Genomic DNA, 24,751 nt, shown 5'->3' with positions numbered 1-24,751 from the left:
TCAAAAACTATGGGTTGATCATTATAATGGAATGGAAGGGGTTGCATTAATTAAGGTAAGACCTGCTGTTGGAAGACATGTCAGGGACTTGAGGTCATAGAGCACATCGCTGTTTCATATAATATTTATATCAGGGTTCCTGGTCACCAGACAGCTCAAGCTATCTCCTCCTTGGGTCTCTGCCTTCCAAAAATGCTTCATGGTCCTCTTCATTCAGCCAAAATGTGAGGAGGCAGACTGTGGAGGAGGCACAATTCACATTTCAGGCACCATAGCCTGAAAGTAAAGCATGTCAGTTGGTTTATGCTCCATTGGCAAGAACTAGTCACATGGCCATGCCTAGATGCAAAGGAAGCTGAAAAATGTAGTTTCAACTGGGCAGCCACTTCCCAGCAACTACTCTGAAGAAGATGAATTTTTGGTTTACAGCCAGCAATACCTGTCCCAATTATGGTAGGTGCTATAATGAATCGAAAGGTAGCAAAGACATAAGGCTAGCTATGAAATTGTGCCTTTGAATTTTCCCTTTATCTAGGTATATGGTGACTGTTAAAATATGACAAGCAATTCACTCAAAGTTTAGCTAATGAAAACAACTAATATTTTAGGCCATTGTATGTAGTAAGCATGAAGCTAATGATACTAACCCATAATCACTAATCTGTGTGTTTTGAATTGGTGATTCGTAGCAGCATACGACTAGCCAAGATGTATTGACATCCTCTGACACTGTATGGCTCATAATCATAGCATGACACTAGCTGGTTGGCATGCAGGTAAATAAAGCTCTGCATTTTTATTAGATTTGAGCCTTTAAGAAACAAAACTATTCACTCTCTTTATAAGATTTCTCACCAATATCATGGTAACTTAGAGCTTTCGCTGCATACTTGTTTGTTTTCAACCAAGTTTGGTCAAAGTTGGATGCTCATTCTTTTGATTCACATCTTAGAAGTTAGTCTCTAAACACCAGTTCCTCCTCCGTATTGCATCCCAGCATCCCGTAGAAAGCCTTTCCAACCTAGACAGGTGAAACTAGTCACTCCCTTCGCTGGGCCTCTACTGACCCTGGAAAATATATACTCAGGTTTTTGCAAGGAGTGAATGAAATCATGTATATAGATATGACTGCACAGTAATTGGCTTTCATTTAATTATCTGAAAAATTGAGATCCTAATACTGAATTCATGCAGTTGTTAGGAATATTAGATATAATGTGTATTTTAAAATCTAGATATTATAGGTTTCCCATGAAACATACAATTACTGCTACTATTGTTGTTGTTATTGTTATTATTTTGAATATTTTTCCTTTTCACAAGCAAAGGCAGAAGTTCTGGGCTCACTCTTTGTTATGATAGAAAAGGTAAATGCTGAGGGCATAATAATTATAAGGAAGTGTTTCTTAGGGTAAAAATAAGCAGTAGAAATTTGTTATGAGTGAATGGGTTAAAAGAGGACAAAATGTGATCACAAACTTTGATTTTAGATAACTCTTAGATGATTTCATCTCAAATTGAAATTAACAGGTTGTCTAGACCAGTCACATCTACAGATGCTTGGAAATGAAGAGGATGTGAGTGCGGGAAAGAAAAATCTAAAAACATCTCCAGATTATGGAGAAGCCTGATATTCTGGATCTGTTTGGCAACGAAATTGCCTCCTAAAACCACAGGCGGCATTTTCCAGGAAAGAAACAAGCCAACCTCTTCAGTCACTTTCTCTTCAATCTCCCACTCTCAGTGTAACAGAATCTGAAACAAATTCATGTGACCCACACTGAGAATACGCCTCAAGAAAACACATATTTGGGGAGGTAAGGATAAAAAATTCACAGAACCTTAAAGATTGAGTCATTAGAATCATTGGTTGGAAGTGATTGCCCTCTTAGAAAAAGTTTTATTTTTACTAACATTATTGTAAAATTGTTCTTAACTTTTTATCTATGATTTAAAATATAGGAAAAAAATACATGATAGTCTCCTTTAAAACATATTAAAGACTCTTCAACTTTCACCTGACTGCCAGTTTATTAGAGAAGCTTTGTGTCAAAATCTTCCCTTTCTGGTATTTCATCTGAACTTCTCTTACAATCTCAGTGTCATCTCTATGTCTACAACTTGTTTTCTCTTCCTATTACAATGTCAATATTTTACTTCTCATGAATTTTAAAAAGATACATAAAATCACAGAATTTTAGAGCTGGAACTGACCTGAAAAAGAATCTAGATTAACTCTATCAAGAAACCTGAGACCCAGACAAGTTAAAGGTATAACAACCCCACAGATAAGGGGGAAAGATCCTGGCTCTTCAGATTCTACAACGGTGTCTTTAAATGTGTATACGGTCCCTCCCTTATCCGCAAAAATAAACTCCAAGACCCCCAGCAGGTGCCTAAAACTGCGGATAGTACTGAAACCTATAAAAAGGCTATTTTTTCCTATACTTACATACCTATGATCAAAGTTTAATTTAATTACACACAGTAAGAAATTAATAACAATAATAATAAAATAGAACAATTATAATAAATACTGTCATAAAAGCTACGTGAATTGGTCTCTCTCAAAGTATCTCGTACTGTACTCACCCTTCTTGTGATGATGGGAGATGATAAAATGCCTATGAGATGAGATGAGGTACACGGGGGAATGACGTAGCATTATGATGTAGAGTTAGGCTCGATTGACCTTCTGATGATTCGTCAAAAAGAGGATTATCAGCCTACAGATGTTGTTGACAGCCGGTAATTGAAACTATGGAGGGGCACCTGGGTGGCTAAGTTGGTTGAGCCTCCGACTTCGGCTGGGGTCATGATCCCATGGCTTGTGGGTTCAGGACCCTTGTCAGGCTCTGTGCTGACAGCTCAGAGCCTGGAGCCTGCTTCAGATTCTGTGTCTCCCTGTCTCTGCCCCTCTCCCACTCATGCTCTGTCTCTCTGTCGAGAATAAATAAACTTTTAAAAAAAAATTAAAAAAAAAAAGAAACTGTGGAAAGAGAAACTGCAGATAAAGGGGGATTACTGTTCAAATTTTTCTAAGAACCCAGCAGTTGTTCTAGCTCCTTAGAGTTGATGCTAAATGCAAGTATTATATGTAGCATCTATAGGATTAAGCATTATTGTTTTTTTATTACTATTATTATTTTAGAGAGACAGCACGAGCAGGGTGAGGGACGGGGGGGGGAGGGGGAGAGACAGAGACAGAGACAGAGAATCTTAAGCAGGCTCCATGCTCAGCACAGAGCCAGATGTGGGGTTCAATTCCATGCCCCTGGATCATGACCTGAGTCAAAATCAAGAGTTGGTGCTCAACCGACTGAGCCACCCAGGCGCCCCTTTGGGATTAAGCATTATATTAAAGGTGTGCCCCTTTGCTCACTTGTTCCTCAAACATTCACTGAGTTGCTAGCAGGAAATGGTGGATACAAACATAAGACCAAGCCCCTGCCTGGAGGGAGTTCACTTAGTGTAAGGAGACAAGCATGTAATGGCAATAAAGTATCATGAGCAGGGTGCATTAGGGGTACAAAAGTGGAAGTGGTTATTTCTATTCAGGTCAAAAAAGGCGTTATAGGGGATGCCTTGATGTTTAATGTGAATTAAGTCTGAAAAGAAAATACTTCACAAGCAGGTGTGGAGGGGACTAAAGAGATACTCTAGACATGGGTGCCGTGCAGTGTGAGCAAAGGTGTGGAAATTTATACCTAGCATAGTACTTTAGGGGCTCCAATGGGTTCTGTGTGCTTGTTGCATGGAGTATAAGGAAGGGAGTCAGTGAAAGATAAGGCTGTAGAGGCAGGAGAACGCCAGTCCTCAGAGGACCTCATGGTCTGTAAAAAATAGCATTCACCTGGCTGGCCCTCTTTGTAGTTTTTTAACTATAGGAATCTTGCCTGTAGTTAGGTGTAATCCATTCTGCCTGATAGTGACTTCTAATAGGACCTAGAAGAGATGTTCAACTTGGGACTTTAAAAAGGCAACAGATGGGGCATCTGAGTGGCTCAGTTGGTTAGTCGGTTAAGAATCGGACTCATTTGGGGCGCCTGGGTGGCGCAGTCGGTTAAGCGTCCGACTTCAGCCAGGTCACGATCTCGCGGTCCGTGAGTTCGAGCCCCGCGTCAGGCTCCGGGCTGATGGCTCGGAGCCTGGAGCCTGTTTCCGGTTCTGTGTCTCCCTCTCGCTCTGCCCCTCCCCCGTTCATGCTCTGTCTCTCTCTGTCCCAAAAATAAATAAACATTGAAAAAAAAAATTTAAAAAAATAAATAAAAAAAGAATCGGACTCATGATTTCAGCTCAGCTCATGATCTCACCGTTTGTGAGTTTGAGCTCTGTATCAAACTCTGTCTGCGCTGACAGTGCTGAGCCTGCTTGGGATTCTCTGTCTCCCTCTCTATCTCTGCCCTTCCCCTGCTCACATTCCCTCCCTCTCTCCCAAAAATAAACAAATAGACATTTTAAAAAAGGCAACAGAAAATAATCAGGAATGACTCAATTTACATGAGAATTATATATTTTTTACTATAGAGTTTTTTTTTCCATTCACTGAATAAATATTTGTTGGCACAAAACTATGGGATGACATATGGATTTTCATTTTATTAAAGAATTCAAACATTAAAGGACCATATTTTAATTACTAATTATTTTAAATTATATTTTTAAACCATAAATGTTATACCATGGAATAGAAACATCAGTGTGAGCTCTTCCTTAATAGGAATTGGCAAAACAAACAAAAGAAAAAACCTTAGTCAGGTGTGGCTAGAAAAATAACTGATTTGACTCCTTTTTTTTTAAGTATTATTTATTGGGGGGGGGAGTAGAGAGATAAGGGGAGCTTATCTGACAGCTTGTCTGTGCTGACAGCAGAGAGCCTGAGGTGGGGCTTGAACCCAAGAACTGTGAGATCATGACCTGAGCCGAAGTCGGATGCTCAACTGACTGAGCCACCCAGGTGCCCCTTAACTGCTTTTTTTGTTGTCCAGCTTTTGTCCTATTTCTTCAGATTTTCTTCTTCTGTTCTATTTTAAAATGGTCACTTTTTCATATTAACCTTAAAATGGATTTTCTACCAAAGCTTACTCAAATACCTTACTTTAAATAAAAATTTTCATAAACCGATTTCGAAGAATGCTTTTCTCCCCTCACATTCGTTCTGCAGAATGCTAATTACTGGTTGCTAATTGTGGCAAAATGCATCTTCCATACCAACAGGAACCTAAGCTGCTAGACTTTTTATTTGTACATTTCTGCAGCTTTGTCCCCAGCCCTCTTTGGGTCCTCTCTAACTACAAGCTTCTATATTGTTCCCCATACTGCTGCAGGTATAGCCTTCAATGCTGCTGTGATTGAGGTTGGCTGGAAAGAGCGACTTCCTGTTTGAGACCAATCCCAAAATACCCATCCTATTCTAGTGTAGACACAGGGTCTCCAACATATGACTTCCCTAGCCACGGTCCCACTGAGTTTACTATTTAACCTCACTCCCTTAATCTCATTGGCTAAACAAGTTCCAAATTTTTTAGTTGATTCTCATGAAAAAAAGTCTCCATGAGGCTCCATGAGGGTAATAATGGTGTCTTTTTAAGAAAAAAAAAATCAATAATTTAAGTCCACTTTAAACACTGTATCATTTAGGGGCGCCTAGGTGGCTCAGTCAGTTGAGTATACGACTTAGGCTCAGGCAGGACCTCATGTTCTATGGGTTCAAGTCCCATGTTGGGCTCTGAGCTGACAGGCTCAGAGCCTGGAGCCTGTTTCATATTCTGTGTCTCCCTCTCTCTCTCTCAAAATAATAAACACTAAAAAAAATTTAAAGAATGTATCACTTAAAGAGTATTAGAATGCCCTCAGAGTCTGTGATAACACTTTAATAGAAAAACACTATCTGATTGGTGAGTATTGGCAAATATTAGATAACAGTATACGATATACTATGAATGCAAGCATAGTGCATTGAATTGAGAAGCACAAACTATGTGCTCAGAATTTATTAAGGATGGAGACTTGAATAGTTAATCACTAACAACTTATTGATGTTTATTTACTCTATAACAATTCTGTGCATCTAAAATGAAAATTTTTCTTTTGTTTTAAGTGAAACTAATGTTTGACAATAGTGAGACCACTTTTTCAGGAGCTGAATTTCGTTATTTAAGTTATTGAGCAATGGGCTAAAAGTTTTATGATGTTTGTTTCTTATATTTATGAAATGTTTTCATTTCATATCTGAACTTAAAAATAGCTTCCTCTTATCTTCCACCCTTGTGTCCTCTCCTCTAGTAAATAATGCCCCCCTTCCTTAGACTAAAAATGATGAATATTGTGGCTACAGTTCCCAACTTCTCTATGACAGATTAATGATGGTACCAAGATATCAGATTTTTATTTGAACATTGATTCAGGGGGAAAAAAAATATTTGCAGAGCTGAAAATTTTTAAATAGTTGATTATACCTTCTAAGAATATAATTAGAAATATCCAAATAAGCTGGAAGTCAGTATTAAAAAATTCCACAAAACAGTGACATCTGGACACTTAAATTTTCCCATTATATGGGAATTTTCATGTAATTCAAGAAAAAAAATATCACGTTCTTTATATGTTCCTCTTATAGTCTTTATATGTCCTCTTATAGTGTCTATATCTTAAAATCACAAATCACTGTCTACATTCCAGTTTAACAACTAAAGTTTTTCCTTTCCACATACAAGATTTACAAGGAATTTGACCAACTTGACCTTTTGATTCTAACAACCAGGCATTAGCCTAATCAAGAACGGAAATAGATAAAGCCTACAGATCAAGCCTCGCTGACCTCAATCATTTAACATGTTAATTCTGATAGTTGAAAAATCTTATTCAGAAAAAATAAGCATCAGCAGCATGTTTAATTGCAAAAAGCAAGAAGAACGAGCCTCTTCAAAAGTCGGAATGGCACACCATCCACTTCATACTTCACCTCCATTACAAACCACTTTATCTTCTCATCTCTGGAGCATCCCAGACGCATTCTTTAACTGTGAATTCACTAGTCTTTCCTCGGAATCAGTAACCTTTTGAGTGAGTGTGGGAAGTGGGGAAGGAGACAATGGTGTCTACCTGGGGCTGCAGAAAGCAATGACAGAGCAGAACAGGAATGCTTCAGTTCTCTTGGCCTCTGTGTTCCTGGTTATTGTGTCGCAGAGCATTGTTGGGAAATATTTTCTCGTCTGGTATTCCAAGAAATGGAAGGCCCCACAGCTGTTTTATAGTTCTGTCATTAAATACGGGAATGTCCTAGCCAGCCAGAATAAGAAAACTGATAGAACCAGATTTGTGGTCTGAAATCCCTTTCAGAAACGCCATCGTGTGGCACTTTGGAGCAATGACCGGAAGAGTCCTGTGGTGGGTCATATGGTTCATCTCAACCTGGCTAGTCTCCAGCGAAATCTATTCCTATAACTCTCTAAATTCATATTAAATCATCCCCGTGGGCAGAGAGTAAACCATGGTGAAATCTGTGGAAATCTTGTTGTTTTTAGAATTTGTGAACTTCCCCTCACAAAATTGACAATATGACAAATTTATGTGTGTAATATGTTTAAAGGGAAAAAACAATTTTTAAAAGCAGGAATAAGAAGTCTATTTTGAAACTTTATAACCTGCGTGCTTTATATTTTATAGAGATAGCTGCCAGCTGAATTATTAAAATGTGTGATTAGAGCCCACAAATCAATAATATCAATTCATTTGGGAGACATCCAAAATAGACATACCCTCCCCCCACCAAATGTCCACAAAACCTATGGATTATGGTTATACTAATAACACTGCAAGAAAGTACTTAATCCATATTTATATTAAAAGCAGCATTTAGTAAATAAGAGCTGATACCTTAGATAAAACTAATAATAAAAAGGACCATTTATCATTAATATCATTTCACACATAATTCTTACAGTGGAGGTGTGAGATAAATGAATAGTGCAATCCCCATTTCACAAGGGAGAAAAGCAGATGAAGTAGTTAAGTAATCTCAAAGCAATATTAAATATTTAAAATGGACTCAAAGCTTTGCTACCTCTCATTTCTGTTCCAATATTCAAGCTTCATCTGTAATTCTCTTTCATTTAAACACCTTTTAAATACCCAGTAAAGTTTTTTTTTTTTTAATATAAAAAATGTTTTTAATTTTATTAAGTAACCGACTTTATACATCCTGGGAGAAAAACTAGAAAAAGATAATTCATAAGTCAACCCATTCCTGTAGAGATGTGCAAATTACCCTATTGATGTACACAGTTTAAAGACCTTACATCTAGCCTCATTCTAATAACTGATTCCACTTAAAGACATTAAAATCATGACTCCCTGCTCTTCCTAAACATTTCAGTAATAGTTAACACACAAAGTGTTTAAAATATGCATATAATATGTGACAAGCATTGTTAGTTTTACACATACTAATTCATTTAAACTTCTCAAAACTCCCATGAGCTAGGTAATAGTGTGTGCATGTGACAGATGAAGAAACAAATCCCGGAGGCTAAATGATCTGCCCAAGGCCAAACAGCTAACTGGTGGCAGGGGGCAGTTAAAGCCACACTCTGGCCCCAGAAGCAGCATTCTCAAGCAGTAACACTGCTCCCAGTCAGAAACTGCCTTACTTCTGTAGCATATAGAGTAAATTACCATTCCTCTATTTTATCTACTGAATTATGAGATTCGTCACCTCCAAACAATTCAAACAGTGCGACAAAAATTCACGTCCTTGAAAGGTCATTGTGAATCCAACTTAACGGGTATAGATTTCTAAACATAGTTTTTAATGTTATTAATGTCATTTGTCTAAATGACAAGTTGTGACATACTTGAAATCACAGAACCGAGCTTGAGTACTGAAGGATGGAAGGAGCCTCTCTGAACTTTTCGTACACCTCAACAGTAGCCTTGCAGCTGTTAAACAAGTATAATTGTGAGGCACATGTGGTTGTATATATTACCTTAATCTGTTGTTTACCCCAAAAGAAACAAAAATCTATTCCATTTCATTTTATTTAGGACTGATTCATATTAATAATTTTTCTTCTAATTTAGAAATGATAAAACTCTTTAAGAACTAGTCATTCCTCCCCACTTTTTTAGAGGACCCCTCAATGCCCTTCCACGACGCTGAATGACAATCCCATAAATGAAAAATCTAGTTAATGATATTGTACGTCAGTAATGTTTTAACTGCAGAGTAGTTTGTGTGTTTGTTTCTTTGTTTTTCTAACCACAAAACCAGAGGGGGAAGTGTGGGAGCAAGTGGGTGGGGCAGTGGCAAAAAAACCTCATGACACATTTCTCCGCCTCCCTGTGTTGGTGGAGAATGTCTGGAGCAGCATTTAAATTCTGGGAGGTCCTGGCTGTCAGCAGCAAGAAGAGAAGGCCAGGACTGCCACACTGTCCGGGACCGGGCTCTCTTCTCAGCAGCCACAGACCAAGGTAAGCCCGCAGTGCACTGTCCTATATACTCAGCTTCGTTTCAGGGTGAAGGGCAAGTGGTAAGGAAGAGTTTAACTGTAAAGCTGTTATGCAGACTTGTTCTTGTCTTTTCATTGAGCATGCCAGATACATTACAGATTTCCTGGAGGAAAGGTGACTGGCTGTTTTGAAAGCCAGTCGTATATATAACTCAGAAGCACTTTGAGTCCTCAAAAGAACTAACACTATTTCTTCCAATCAGAAAAAAATAAACATTCTATGCCCCTTTCAAATGATTACATATACATTAGTTTTAATGGATAGATGGTTGTGGAAGCATTTAAAAGGAAAAGGATCTTTAGTGGTAATGTAAGCTAATAATAATGCTATTTTTTGATGATTTAATGTATCCATCCTATTTTCAAGGGGGAAAAAAAACCTCCCTGAATATTTTACTTCTGTATTTAGCCGTTAAATTTTTCACCAAAATACTTGTATGACACTATGTAGACTTGTCATCATGAATAGAAAAGCTGTTGACTGTTTTCAGTGTTTTGTTTTTTGTTTCAAATTTCTAGAATGTCTTTCTTAAATAACTGAGTTTTGAGATGGCTTCATTCTACCTAAGTAGTATCTTTTTAATAATTTAAGAATCACATTTAACATGCATGCTTGAAAAATGGAGAAAGCAAGTTTCTTTCTGTAGTGTTATGTTCTTTTTGTGTTTTTCTTCTCTAAGAAATGAGTATACTAACACTAGCTTATTATTTTAATTAAATTACTAATGATCTGTTTGTAGGTTTAGACAGCTGGAGATATCAGGTAGTATTAGTATAATCCCTGGAACTCTAAATTTTAAAGTTAAATATAGACTTGTAACATTCCTCTCTCCCTTACCTAATAGTGAGAGATGGAGAATAGAGGTGGCATTACAAATATTAACTCAAAAGACCATAGTGAATGAAACAAAAGTTTTCTCCAAAAGGAAGAAAATGTTCTACAAAAAATATATTTTATTTGTAATTATTTTGTAATGTGGTAGCAAACAAAGGTATCACCGTTTTACCCTACAAAGAGATTAAATATTCCTTACAAAATGTTTTGCAGGAAAAATAACCATGAGAATTGCAGTGATTTGCTTTTGCCTCTTGGGCATTGCCTACGCCATTCCAGTGAGTACAGCTGAATCTAAAGGAAATTTCTCAAAATACATGAATTGTGTGCTCCCATGTGCTAAGAACACATTCACATTGTAATCTTTCTTCATCTTTTCTGTTTCAAAGATTAAACAGACTGATTCTGGGAGCTCGGAGGAAAAGCAGGTAAGCATCTTTTAGGTTTATCATGTCCTTAAATTACTTATGCAGTTGTACAGGAGGCACCACAAACATATTTGTTGCCATTTTACTTATTTTCATAGTCATGCTGTTAATTGGTAAGTACCGACTGCCTGCTTTCAACCTAGGCCAGTACTAAGTACAGTTACAGATGGTCCTCAACTTATGATGGTTCAATTTACAAGTTTTCAACTTTATGACGGTGAGAAAGCCATATGCATTTAGTAAAAACCATACTTCAAATTTTGAATTTTGACCTTTTTCTAGGCTAACAATACATGGTACAATACTCCCTTGTGATGCTGGGCAGTGGTAGTGAACTGCAGCCTTCAGCCGGCTACATGATTACAAGGCTAATCACCAATATGCTTTCAACCATTCTGCACCAATACAACTATTCCGTTTTTCACTTTCAGTACAGTACTCAATACATCACATGAGATATTCAACGCTTCATTATAAAATAGGCTTTGTGCTAGATGCTTTTACCCAACTGCAGGCTATGTAACCATTCTGAGCAGTTGAAGGTAGGCTCGGCTAAGTTATGACACTCGGTAGGTTAGGTGTATTCAATGCATCTCTGTATGACCCACCATATTTTCAACCTGCAATGGGTTTATTGGGACATAGCCCTTTTGCAAGTTAAGAAAGAGTTGGATAGGTTTTAGTAAGTATATGCTCTTAACATCAAATTAGATTTTTTTTTATATAATAAAATAATGCTCTAGGCCATTATCACTTATGTAAGATGAATTCTATGAAGTCATGTGACTTTCTTTCCATGAGTCAACATACCATGCTAGACGTAGAAAACTCCACCCTTTAGTAAGTTTAAAATTTGTCTCATACACTGGATAGTTTGTGTGACTCTAATATTCAAAATATCTTCTAAGATATTTGCTAAGAAGCCCATTATAAAAAGAAAGTCGTTTACACTGTTTAGATCTTGTCAGCTGACTTTAGATAACAATTCTCTACCCAAACAGAAGACCAAATCAAACCCTTTATTATAGCTTTTTGACCAGCACCATAGATGTATGTGCCTCTCCAAAACAGGTGAAACTGTGCCAGCCAAACAACAAATGGGCATTGTCCTGAGGAGCTCAGACAAAAAGGCACAGAGCTCAATGCCAGATGAACAGAATAAAGGCCGTAGAGAGTTGCCTGGGGTCACTGAGAATAGATTGCTTAATGAAGACATTTAGAGAAATATTGCTGTATGCACATTTGGGTGTGCAAGTAGGTGTTATAGGCATGTCCAATTGATTTAAGAAAACAAGTATTGAATCACAATAATAAGCCAGAAAAATTAACATTTCCAGAAAAGATAGAGGTCACACTATTTGAGGCAAGAATTAGTGCTTTTAAGAGAACAAATATGGTACATGAAGCTGTGACAGTACAAATTACTAAATGTCAGGGAATTCAAACTTCCAGAATCCTAGAACCTTAGAACTAGTAGGAAATATGGGAAAGTTAATAGGAAACACCTCTGGAGAGGAACACTGGTTATTTGTGAGTGTTAGGACTATTAGGGGGTTTAGTCTCCTTACTTTGTTCATCTATATTGTCTCCATATTACCTTGTTTTAAATCATAAATTGAACTTATAAATACATTCTCTATGAGCCCATATTACATGTCTCATCAGGAAATATATATATTAATTATTAATTATATGTAAGTTCTAACATATTTGTATATAATCTTTATATACATATTTGTATATAATCTTTCCAAGAGGGAAACTTGAACTCATCTAGACCGGTAGTTTTCATATCGTTTTTAGGCAAGGAACCCCTTCTTTCAGCAAATGCTTTGAGAGAAGCCCACTGTGAATCTGCTCTGGTTAGAGCCAGCAGGCCTTGGGGAAACCCCAAGTGCCCCTGACTGGCTGCCTCCCCGCCCCTCCCCCACTCGGTGGCTGGCTGTGAAAGGGACTCTGTGGAACCACCAGGATTCTCATTCTCAATGACAGGGATGTGAAGGGATTGGCTCTGGGTGATACAGCCCATCAGATGACACTTATTCAGAGCAACTTCCGTTCCTCTGCACTAGGATAATCATTTTCCAGATAAATAACTTGGCTAGAGGAAAAACCATTCATGTCTCTGGCACCTTAGAGCAACAGAACTGTGTGATGATGTTAATATTCTATTTCTGCACCGTCCACTCAGAGAGCAGCTAGACACATGTGGCTATTGAATGAAAAATGTAGCTAGTGCAACTGAGGAACTGAATTTTTATTTTACTTAATTTTAATTAAATAACCACATGTTATATAGCTGGAGGATACCATATCAGACAGCACAGCCTTAGAGAGTTCCCCCTTGTTCCATAGAGGAAACAATGAAGATCACCACTAATTAAGGAACTTCTGCTTTAGCTGTGCTTTATCTGAGAGGAAATTTCAGCTAGCAAGCACAGGACTGCACAGTATTCAGTATGCACAGAATGCATCAGTGCAAAGAGCCAGTTTGCCTGGATTTGAACCCTGGCTCTGCCACTTTCTACCACTAACCTTCCTTGTGGTTGAATTTCTCCTGATCTGTAAAATGGGAATAATAATGATACTCATCTCACAGGGCGTTGAGAGGATTAAATGAATAAATATTTGTAAATCACTTTGAAAGAGTGCCTGGCCCACAGTAAGTGCTATGTAAGAGTATATTAAATGAATCTCGGGACACCTGGGTGGCTCAGTTGGTTGGGCATTTGACTTTGGCTCAGGTCATGATCTCGCGGTTCATGGGTTCCGGCCCCTCGTCGAGCTCTGTGCTGACACCTCAGAGCCTGCTTCAGATTCTGTGTTCCCCTCTCTCTCTGCCCCTCCCCAGCTTGGACTCTCTCTCTCTCTCTCAAAAATAAATAAACACTAAAAAAAATTTTTTTAAAGAGTATATTAAATGAATCTGCAATGCAAATAAATGCTAAAAGAGGTATCTAAAGCTCTGGTTGACCATATACATGCATATTATTCTTTTTTTTTTAAGCTTTTTTTTTTTTTTTTTTTTTTTTACATTTATTTATTTTTGAGACAGAGAGAGACAGAGGATGAACAGGGGAGGGGCAGAGAGAGAGGGAGACACAGAATCTGAAACAGGCTCCAGGCTCTGAGCTGTCAGCACAGAGCCTGACGCGGGGCTCGAACTCACAGACCGTGAGATCATGACCTGAGCCCAAGTCGGACGCTTAACCGACTGAGCCACCCAGGCGCCCCACATGCATATTATTCTTATCCATCAAGGCCAGTGAAGTGTAGTTGTTTTTTTCAGCTTATCTCTTAGAGATCCTTTATGTTTCTTTTTTTAATAATGACAAATATGCAACATTTTTTGTAGCTTTACAACAAATACCCAGGTGCTGTAGCTACATGGCCAAAGCCTGACCCATCTCAGAAGCAGACTTTCCTAGCACTACAGGTATTTTTAATTTTAACTAATTGTAAAAATTAAATTTTTCACAATTAGAAAACATCAACAAGAAGTAGCCATCATGCAGGCCATTTGGGCCAGTTAAATGGAGACTTCCGGCCCTTGGGTAAATGTGAGCTTCGGCTAGCAATTGATCTGGTCAAGTGGCTTCCTCCCACTTTAAGCCACCCACTTTTGAGGCTGAAAACTGAGAACTGCTTGGGACAGCAAAGGCTGACTGTTGAATTAAAATGTTAGGCATGTTTGATGTTCACTGCCTGATATGTGTCCCTCCTTCTTCAGAATGCTGTGCTCTCTGAAGAAACTGATGACTTCAAACAAAAGGTAAGTTCTCACCTCGAATCAGAGGCTGACCATGCCTTAGAGAGATGAAAGAAGCCACTCTTCCTCCGAATGACATTGCCCAGGTTCAAGTCTGACAAGATTCTGTTAGCAAATTTCCCAGTAAATTGCCAGTCTAAAACTTGCTCAGAAGAAAAACACGTATTTACCAAATGGCAGAAATATCGGATTTCTTCAGATAAGTTTAGGGTGGCAGGAAGTGTTTGCCAATGTCTGTTATTTGAAATACTAAGCCTCTTAACATTTTATTTAAGGTATTTTGAAGATGTTTTTTCCAATATCTGATAAGCACCTAATTAATGCCTATGAAAGCCAAGATTTTGTCTCTAGGAACATTACTGTTCCTAACATAACTGTTTATGTGAGAACTATTCTTTTTATTAGGACTATTAATATATTTGCAAAACAGAGAGATAAGTTAAATTTGTTTTCCTTAAGATCTGTTTGAATATGTTAAGAATCTCTAATTAGGAAAGCTACATAAATAACCCAGTATATTTGCGAATCAGAAGTTTAATAGACATTAACTGGTTAATTTAATTGACAGCTTTGAGCTGCAATTTATCCACCTTTTGTTTATCCATGCTAATAAGGAGGTGGTTTTAGGTTTCGGTGCATGCATTAACATATGGGTGCTCCAATATCCTGAGAATTCTTATTTCAAATAGAACAAATAACCTCACAATTATGTATCTGTATTTATTTCATCATTGAATTTGGTCAGTTAAATAATATCTAATATGAACGAGGAAAAGCAATGTTATTAATTTAAATGTCATACTCACATATATTGCTTGAAATTGTCTATGAAAATAATTGTTTATGGAAAATCAAGCAACACACCTCAAATTATGATTCCACTATCCTTGTGTTAAAACAAAATTGGAAGATACTCACATTTGCTCCTAAAAGTCACTGAGTACATTGTTCTGAATGCAAAGATTCTGAAAACAAAATAGTTTGAAAGACACTGTAAAGACTAAGCGAAAATAAAAACCTTTACCCGAATTTTTCTGGCCATCTTGATTTTTAGACCCTTGCAAGTAAGTCCAATGAAAGCCATGATGTGGATGATGAAGATGATGAAGACGATGTAGATAGCCAGGACTCCGTTGATTCCCATGACACAGATGACGACTCTAACCAGTCTGATGAATCTGATGAACTGGTCACTGACTTTCCCACCGATGTTCCAGCAACCCAATTTTTCACCCCAGCTGTCCCCACAAGAGACTCATATGATGGCCGAGGTGATAGTGTGGCTTATGGACTGAGGTCCAAATCTAAGAAGTCCCACAGATATGAAGACCAGGTAAATCCTTTAACAGACACATCAGATGTTTATGATTAGAGCCCAGTTCTAGGAACTCCAGCTGTGCATATGCACATTCATTCATTCAGTTAGCATTATTAATTTATGACTCTAGAACACAAATATTTTTCCCATTGGTGATTTTATGTTTAAGGCCATGCTTATTTCTCCCTAATTTTGCCTCTCAATCACAATGCTCTTTTTCCAAATCCTGGCTATAAAGCATTTATTCTATTCACTTTTTTAGATTAAAGGAAAAAAAAACTTTGGAAAACAGCAATTATCTTCACAATATAATGGTCATGTTTTGAAGCTAAATACCTAAGATGAATTGGAGAGTGGCAAATGACACTAAATGTGTAGTGGAAGAATCTGTATTTGACATATAGCCTTGCCATTTACTATTCATTTTACTTTTTAACTTTCAATTCATTTTCCCTTTATGTAAAACAGGGATAATGAGACCTAATTCATAGTCTTCATCATATGCATAATTGATGTACCTGTTAAATTAAAGGAGATGAATATGTGAAAAGGCTTGGCAAAATGCAAAGTAACATGCTAGTCCCGGTTTTTGCTTTGGCCAAATTTAGACAATTTTCAGTATAAATTGGCCTAAAAGTTAGGAAGCAGAATTACAACGTGCCCATCCCTGACTATTCATTTCATCTTTCTTCCATTTGTTCTGTGATTCAGTATCCTGATTCTACAGAGGAGGACTTCACATCACTTGTGAAAAGTCAGAGTATGGAAGATGACTTCAATGCCGTCCTCCTTTCCCACACCGTGCGGCGGTCTGCTGACAGGGACAGCCATGTGAAGGACAGTCAGGAAACGAGTCAGGTGGATGACCACAGTATGGAAACCAAGAGCCGCAAGCACTCCAAAGAGTATAAGCTGAAGGCAAGTGATGAGAACAATAAGCATTCCCATGAGATTGGTAGTCAGGAAAGTTCTGATGTCAGCAGTGAGCTTGTTGGCCAAACAGTTCAAAGCAATGAAAAGGAGCTAGTCCAACACCCTGAGAGTGAGGAACAAGATAAACACCTGAAATTTCGCGTTTCTCATGAATTAGATAGTGCATCTTCTGAGGTCAATTAAAAGGAGAAAATGCAGTTTCTTACTCTGCTTTTAGTAAAAAGAAGAAAAATACATGATAGCAAGATGGGAGACAATATGAAATGCTTATTTCTCAGCTTAGTTGGTGAATGTATATGTATATGGATCTGGAAATAGATACTATTTTTGATCATTAGTTTAGTGTGTCGCTTCACGGTAACATCCTTGTAAACTAAAGCTCCAGGGTTTGGTCTATGTTCTTTCCATGTAAGAAATGCAAACTATCACCGCATTTTAATGTTTGCTATTCTTTTATGAATGGAAATTTATGTAGAAGCAAACAAAATACTTTTACACACTTATAAAAGAGAATATAAAATTTTATGTCACTATAATCTTTTGTTTTTTAAATTAGTGTACATTTGGTTGTGATTATTTTTTGTGTGTGTGAATAAATCTTATACCTCAAGTATAATGAGAGTTTGGTGGTATCTGTGGCTTTTCTCCCCCCCCCCAGCTTTATTGACATAAAAATGACATATAACATTGTGTAAGTTTAAGGTGTACCACGTGATGATTTGATGCACTTATATACTGAAAAATGATGACCACCATAACATTGGTTAACACCTCTATCTCGTCACCTCCTCTATCCTATCACATAATCATCACTTTTTTGGGTGAGAGCGTTTAAGATGCACTGTCTTAGCAATCGGTTGCTTTTCTTATTTTTATTTTTTCCCACAATTGCCCAGCCGTTAACAAGTGTAACTATTTTAATGAACCTGCTAAACTTAGTAGAGAGCAATCTAGGGTCTTCTGGATTAACTGTACAGTTCCTGGCTGAGCTAAAGTTCCTAGTTAAGGTAACAGAATTCAAGTGGGGGGTGATATTCAGCCAGGAATTCTCCAACCATGCAGGACTCCACAGGCCACATACACCCAATGGAGCACCTTTTTCTAATTTTCACAAAGCTGATACGAAAGCTAATGAAAGCCTGGATGCAATATGCAATCACAAATCAATTTTATTGTTTCTCTCACTCACCATTAATTTGCTCAGCAAATTTATTGCTTTCTTGCCCTTGGAAGAAACCCTGATAGATTCCATAGCTATTTTTTCCCATAGCTATTTTGATCCCTTGTAGATAACAATCAGTTCCCTTGTACTGGAAAATTCTTAAATGCAGTTTCAGGTAATAATCAAGATTTTCAATTTCATTCAAAACTAAAAGTTCTGGAAACCTGAAGTTGAGCATTTTTAGTTCCATGGCTTGCTCCTCTGCTCTTTCTGAAACTAGAAATCCCATTTGGAAATTTAAAAATTCTTTATTAGGTAACTTTTAGGACAAAAGAGGAAAAATTAAGAATTTATAAAAAAGAATTGTATGAAAACACAAAACCAATAGAGTATAGTTAAATCAGTGATCACAGAAAATCCATAGCCTTAAATTGCTGCAGCTACAAACACATTTGAAAAAAGAAAATAAATTGAGCTCCCATCTTCAAAATTTGAAAACAGCAAAAGAAACCAGAAGGAAGGAGATAATAAATAAAAGAGCAAAGGTAATGAGGTAGAGAACAGAAAAATAGTAGAAACTAATAAATCAAAATGTTTTCTGTTTGTGAAAAACAACAACAACATAATAGATAAACCATGAACTAACCCAGGGCGCCTGGGTGGTTCAGTCAGTTAAGCATCCGACCTCGGCTCAAGTGATGATCTCATAGTTAGGGAGTTCGAGCCCTGTGTTGGGCTCTGTGCTGACAGCTTGCAGCTCACAGCTTGGAGCCTGGAGCCTGCTTCAGATTCTGTCTCTGTCTCTCTGCCCCTCCCCTGGTGGCACTCTGTCTCTCTCTCTCAAATATAAATAAAAAATAAACATTAAAAAAATTTTTTAAGTAAAAAAAAATAAAAACCACTAACTAACCCAATAAAGGAAGAAAGCACAAATAAGAAATAAAAACAAGGAGATAACCAATGAAAGGTAAGTTTTTAAATATCAAAAGACTACAACTCATACAAATAAAATGGAAAACCTACATGAATTGGATTATTTTCTAAGAAAATACAATTTACCAAAATTGACCTTGCTATACATGGAAGGCATAAATAGAAAGATTTCTATAAAGGAAAGAGAAGAAGTTATCAAACAACTAACAGTAAAAATTAGACCCAAATGATTTTACAGGGGAATTCTATCCAATTTTCAAAGTCCAGATAAGCCCAATATCATTTAAATAGTAGCACAGAGGGAAAACTCTCATATGATCTTTATGAAACAAGTATAATTTTAACACCCAAACCTGGTAAATATTACACACACACGCAAACACACATAGACACACACGAGAAAACTATAAAGCAATCTCACTCATGACTAGGAATGGAATAATCCCAAATAAATGTCAGCAAACAGAATCTAAAATCAAGTTTAAGGAGTGTATCATAATTGAGGGGTGAGGTTATTCCCAGACAACGAAGCTTCAATATTAGTAAATACATTAGCAGTTCATCATGTAGTTAGATCTAAGGAGAAAAATGTTGATTAGATGTGTAGATGATAGAAAGGATTTTATGTTAGTGAGCTACTACTACTGTGAAAATAGTAACAAACACCCCCAATATCTCAGTGGCTTACCACATCAAATATTTTTCTTTTTTTCACTCTCCAGTCTGTGGGTTGGCAAGGGTGGTTATGCTTGAGGCTGCAGGACGGATTCAGGTCTACTCCATATGCTCCTCTATTTGGATCATCAACTACTCAGGGCATGTCTTTCTGATGGTAGAGACAGAAACACAAAAGGGGTGAGTAGAAACATATGATGCTTTGGAATCTGAACTTGACAAACTACCACTGTTGATCAAATTTCATCATTTAAAGCAAGTCACATGCTCAAACCCAAAACCAGTGTATAGGTAAGTATTCTCTCCCAACAATATATATCATGATAGAAGAAGGGAAAAAAGAAATAATTGTGAACACATAATAAAATGTAGCATAGCTTTTGAAAATTTTAACACTCATTCTTTTTTTTTTATATGAAATTTATTGTCAAATTGGTCTCCATATAACACCCAGTCCTCATCCCAACAGGTGCCCTCCTCAATACCCATCACCCACCCTCCCCTCCCTCCCACCACCCATCAACCCTCAGTTTGTTCTCAGTTTTTAACAGTCTCTTACGTTTTAGCTCCCTCCCTCTCTAACCTCTTTTTTTTTTTTTTTTTTACTTCCCCTCCCCATGGTCTTCTGTTAAGTTTCTCAGGATGCACATAAGAGTGAAAACATATGGTATCTGTCTTTCTCTGTATGACTTATTTCACTTAGCATAACACTCTCCTGTTCGATCCACGTTGCTACAAAAGGCCAGATTTCATTCTTTCTCATTGCCACATAGTATTCCATTATGTATATAAACCACAATTTCTCTATCCATTCGTCAGTTGATGGACATTTAGGCTTTCCATAATTTGGCTATTGTTGAAAGTGCTACTATAAACATTGGGGTACAAGTGCCCCTATGCATCAGCACTCCGGTATCCCTTGGGTAAATTCCTAGCAGTGCTATTGCTGGGTCATAGGGTAGATCTATTTTTAATTTTTTGAGGAACCTCCACACTGTTTTCCAGAGCGGCTGCACCAGTTTGCATTCCCACCAACAGTTAACACTCATTCTTAATTTCATAAAAATAAAATTAAAATTAAGAGATACTTTCTTGACATGATGAAATGTTTCACATCTCAGCTCAAAAACCAGCATCACACTTAACGGAGAAACAATAGAGGCAGCATTGGAGATAAGAGCCAATGATCACAAGTATATAGATGCATAAGATTTGAGAAAGAATTAAATTATATCTCTATATAGATCATGTAATACTACACCTAGAAAACAGAACCAGTACTGAACAATTTCTGTAAGGTACCATAATATAAAATGTACCTGAAACACACATACCAAAATACAAACAGTAACCATTTAAAGATATGTCATTTAATATCAGAACAAAACCAGGGGCGCCTGGGTGGCTCAGTCGGTTAAGCATCCAACTTCAGCTCCAGTCATTATCTTGTGGTTTGTGAGTTTGAGCCCCGCGTCAGGCTCTGCGCTGACAGCCTGGAGCCTGCTTCGGATTTTGTGTCTCCTTCTCTCTCTGCCCCTCCCCCACTTGTGTTCTGTCTCTCTCTGCCTATCAAAAATAAATAAATGTAAAAAAATAAAAAAAACTATATTAGAAAAACTGTGAAACACTTCTGTAAGCCAAAAAAGACTTGAATAAATGGAAAGACATCATTTGTTCTCATATAGGACAACTGAATACCACAAAGATGACAACCCTCCCCATGCAATATATAAATGTGATTCCAATTAAAATGAAGGTAAACTTTTTCCTAGAGTTATGCAAACTAATTCTAAAGTTCATGTGGAAAAATAAACATACAATAATGGAAGGGAAATAAAAGCAGTAAGAGAGGACTAGCCCTAACAAGTATTAAATCAGGCTATAAAGCCTCTCTAATAAAAATACTGTGGTACTGGGGCACCTGGGTAGCTCATTTGGTTAAGTGTCCAACTTCAGCTCAGGTCATGATCTCACGGTTCTTGGGTTCGAGCTTCGCATCGGGCTCTGTGCCCACAGCTCAGAGCCTGGAGCTTGTTTCAGATTCTGTGTCTCCCTCTCTCTCTGCCCCCCCCCCCCACTCATGCTCTGTCTCTCTCTGTCTCACAAATAAATAAACATTAAAAAAAAAAATACTGTGGTACTGGCAAACAAATAGAGTGGGAAGGGAGAAGTAAATCTAAAAACCGACCCAAGTACCTATGAAAATTAGTATATAGCATCTAAGATCACTTGGGAAAAGATGGACTTTTATTTTATTTTATTTTTTTAATTTTTTTTCAACATTTATTTATTTTTGGGACAGAGAGAGACAGAGCATGAACGGGGGAGGGGCAGAGAGAGAGGGAGACACAGAATCGGAAACAGGCTCCAGGCTCTGAGCCATCAGCCCAGAGCCCGACGCGGGGCTCGAACTCACGGACCGCGAGATCGTGACCTGGCTGAAGTCGGACGCTTAACCGACTGCACCACCCAGGCGCCCCAAAGATGGACTTTTAAATAAATGATGTTGAGTGACTGGATACCCATTTGGGAAAAGATAAAATTGGGTCCATAACTCACACTGTACATCAGAAAAATCTCCAAATAGACCAGAGATGTAAATTTAAAAGGAAAGTATAGAGGGCACCTGGGTGGCTTAGTTGGTTAAGCATCCAGCTTCAGCTCAGGTCATGATCTTGCAGTTCTAGAGTTTGAGCCTGCATCAGGCTCTCTGCTGTCAGCGCAGAACTCTCTTCAGATCTCTTGTTTCCCCTCTCTCTCTCTAGCCCTCCCCCACACTCACTCTCTCTCTCTCTCTCTCTAGTGTGCGCGCGCTCTCTCTCAAAAATAAACATTAAAAAAATAAATAAAAGGGAACTATAAAACCATTAGACAAATACATGAGGGAGTTACTTTATAACTTGGGTGTGGGAAAAGCTTTTTAACTATGAGAAGACCCAATCCCCTATCACCTGCTATAAACTAAATGTTTGTGTCCCTCCAAAATTCATTTGTTGAAACCTAATCCCCAACATGAGGGTATTAGAGGTGGGGTTTGTGGGAGGTGATTAGGTCATAAGAGTAGAGTCCTCATGAATGGGATCGATGTCCTTATAAAAGAGACCCCTGAGAGCTCCCTGGCCCTTTTCACCATGGGAGGACAAGGGAAGAAAATTGCTATCCATGATCCAGGAAGCAGGCCCTTACCAGACACCAGCTCTACTGATGCCTTGATCTTGAATTTCCCAGCCTCCAGAACTGTCAGAAGTAAATATCTGTTGTTCATAAGGCACTGAGTCTTTTTGGTACTTTGGTTACAGTAGCTCAAACAGGCTAAGACCCCACCATCCTTGAAGCCATCATTAGTGAGGTACAGCAGTCCCTTGGAACCTGCTTCATTTAGCACTTCATCACAATCAACCACAGGTAATAGCTTTACTAATTGTGTTGTCCCTGCCTGACAAAATACAAGCATCCCTTTTCCCACTGGCAAGCAGCTTAACACTATGCTCAAATCCAAACACATACCGACTTAATTCAGAAACTGTATCTCTGAATGGTGGCATCATTCAAAGACTATTCTCTCAACTCTACTAGTCTGGGTTCAATTAGAAAACAGGAAACAGACTAGTAATTTGAACAGGGAAAGTTTAACATAAAACATTATTAACTAGAAACAGAATATTAACCAGATGAGATAAAAGGGAGCCTTAACAGCATCACAAGGCTAACAGTACCCAAATAAGGGACAATTTGCAAAGAGGGGCCCTCTCCCTAAAACTGAGATTCAGACTTCATTAGAGAGAATGTAGCTATAGCCCAGGAGATGGTAGAGAAGTTTGCTACAGCTGATCCATAGCTGGTGGGCTGAAGTTGGCAAAAAGGACACTTCCCACTGGAGATCCAGGAGACTGATGCCAGCAAGCAGGAAACCACGGACCACCACTGCAGAGCAAAATACTGCAGGCCAAGGTGCCAGAAAAACTAACTGGAGAGTGACTGCCACTGGGCGTTCTTGCACAATGCTTGCACAAGAGGAGCAAAAAAGAGAGGACACAGGCCAGCAAGAGAAGCCTGTTCCCTGCAGTGTCCTTCCAGTGCCATCTACTGACAAAGCTTCCATTGTGCCAGCTGGCAAAGGAAGCATGTTTATAGGGTCCAATTCTAGTATTACAAAGCAGGACAGCAGTAAACTGATAGCTGTCACAGGCTTGGGGGGGGGGGGGGGGGGGGAAGCTGATTCCTGTTCCTTGCATAAAATGAGTAAAAAATGAGCCAGGGAAATCTCTTCAAGAATAGAATGCAAGGGAGACCTCAGACACAAAATGGGGTCACAACCAAGGGACTCAAGACCCAACTTGAGGATTTCCATTGGCCAAAACTGGAGTAATTTGAGAATAAAAAGAATAATGGCAAAAATGAATTCTAACAGACTGAAATTTTTTTTAGTTTCATTAGTCTATAGTGTACGCATAGAAGAAGGAAAGATCTTCTTTACAGATGAATGCCAGCTAATAGTAAATGTAGACAGGATGATGAAATTTGAAAATCATTTTGCCACCCACAGTGTACTATTGATTCAGGAAATGACCTCTAATGAATGTTAAAATAATTGCACAAAATGTCACTGGCAACAAGATTATCACCTGGTCTTAGAAGATCATCCCACAAATTAGTAATTCCAAAGGAAGAAGAGATTTGGTGGTCACCACGTTCATCCAGGAATCAAACTTAGCTTCACAAATGGGACGACTGGGTATGTGTCCTAATGTCATGCAATAAGAAACATGCGCCATCACCTGTGAAACGTTTTTGTAGAAAAATGTCTAACAGAATCAAATCATAAGAAAACAAACAGACCCAGAGTTTGAGTTACTCTACAATGCAACTGGTCTGAACTTTCCAAAAAGTTAAGTTTCCAGATAAAATACAGGACACTGTGTTAAATTTGAATGTCAGAGTTAAGAGGGGAAGATGGCGGCGTAGGAGGACGCTGGGCTCACCGCGTGTCCTGCTGATCACTTAGATTCCACCTACACCTGCCTAAATAACCCAGAAAACCGCCAGAGGATTAGCAGAATGGAGTCACCGGAGCCAAGCGCAGACGAGAGGCCCACGGAAGAGGGTAGGAAGGGCGGCGAGGCGGTGCGCGCTCCACGGACTGGGGGGAGGGAGCCGGGGCGGAGGGGCGGCTCCCCGGCCAAGCAGAG

General features: G+C 38.3%; 1 protein-coding gene across 2 annotated transcripts; it reads left to right on the top strand.

Annotated features, from left to right (window-relative positions):
• Window positions 1-9,366: 9,366 nt before the first annotated feature.
• Window positions 9,367-17,243, top strand: SPP1 (secreted phosphoprotein 1). 2 transcript variants are annotated; one of them, XM_030313461.1, is made up of 7 exons: window positions 9,367-9,471; window positions 10,558-10,622; window positions 10,734-10,772; window positions 14,128-14,208; window positions 14,503-14,544; window positions 15,596-15,874; window positions 16,571-17,243. In XM_030313461.1, exons 2-7 carry the CDS (start codon window positions 10,569-10,571, stop codon window positions 16,973-16,975), a joined length of 900 nt encoding a protein of 299 aa, XP_030169321.1. In that variant the 5' UTR covers window positions 9,367-9,471; window positions 10,558-10,568; the 3' UTR covers window positions 16,976-17,243. The 2 variants fall into 2 exon arrangements, with proteins under 2 accessions (XP_030169321.1, XP_030169322.1); XM_030313462.1 differs by lacking the exon at window positions 14,128-14,208.
• The last annotated feature ends 7,508 nt before the right edge of the window (window positions 17,244-24,751 follow it).

The sequence above is a fragment of the Lynx canadensis genome, chromosome B1, assembly GCF_007474595.2.
Source record: "Lynx canadensis isolate LIC74 chromosome B1, mLynCan4.pri.v2, whole genome shotgun sequence".
NCBI classification, from domain to species: domain Eukaryota; kingdom Metazoa; phylum Chordata; class Mammalia; order Carnivora; family Felidae; genus Lynx; species Lynx canadensis.
The sequence above is the reverse complement of the archived record's forward strand: the minus strand, read 5'-3'. Positions and strand labels throughout refer to the sequence as shown.

Bases quoted from the DNA above. Each gene is read 5' to 3' on its own strand.
- SPP1 (XM_030313461.1), top strand. From the start codon at position 10,569: ATGAGAATTGCAGTGATTTGCTTTTGCCTCTTGGGCATTGCCTACGCC. The intron at 10,623-10,733 runs GTGAGTACAGCT...TCTGTTTCAAAG, and splicing joins GCATTGCCTACGCCATTCCA to ATTAAACAGACTGATTCTGG. The intron at 14,545-15,595 runs GTAAGTTCTCAC...CTTGATTTTTAG, and splicing joins CTGATGACTTCAAACAAAAG to ACCCTTGCAAGTAAGTCCAA.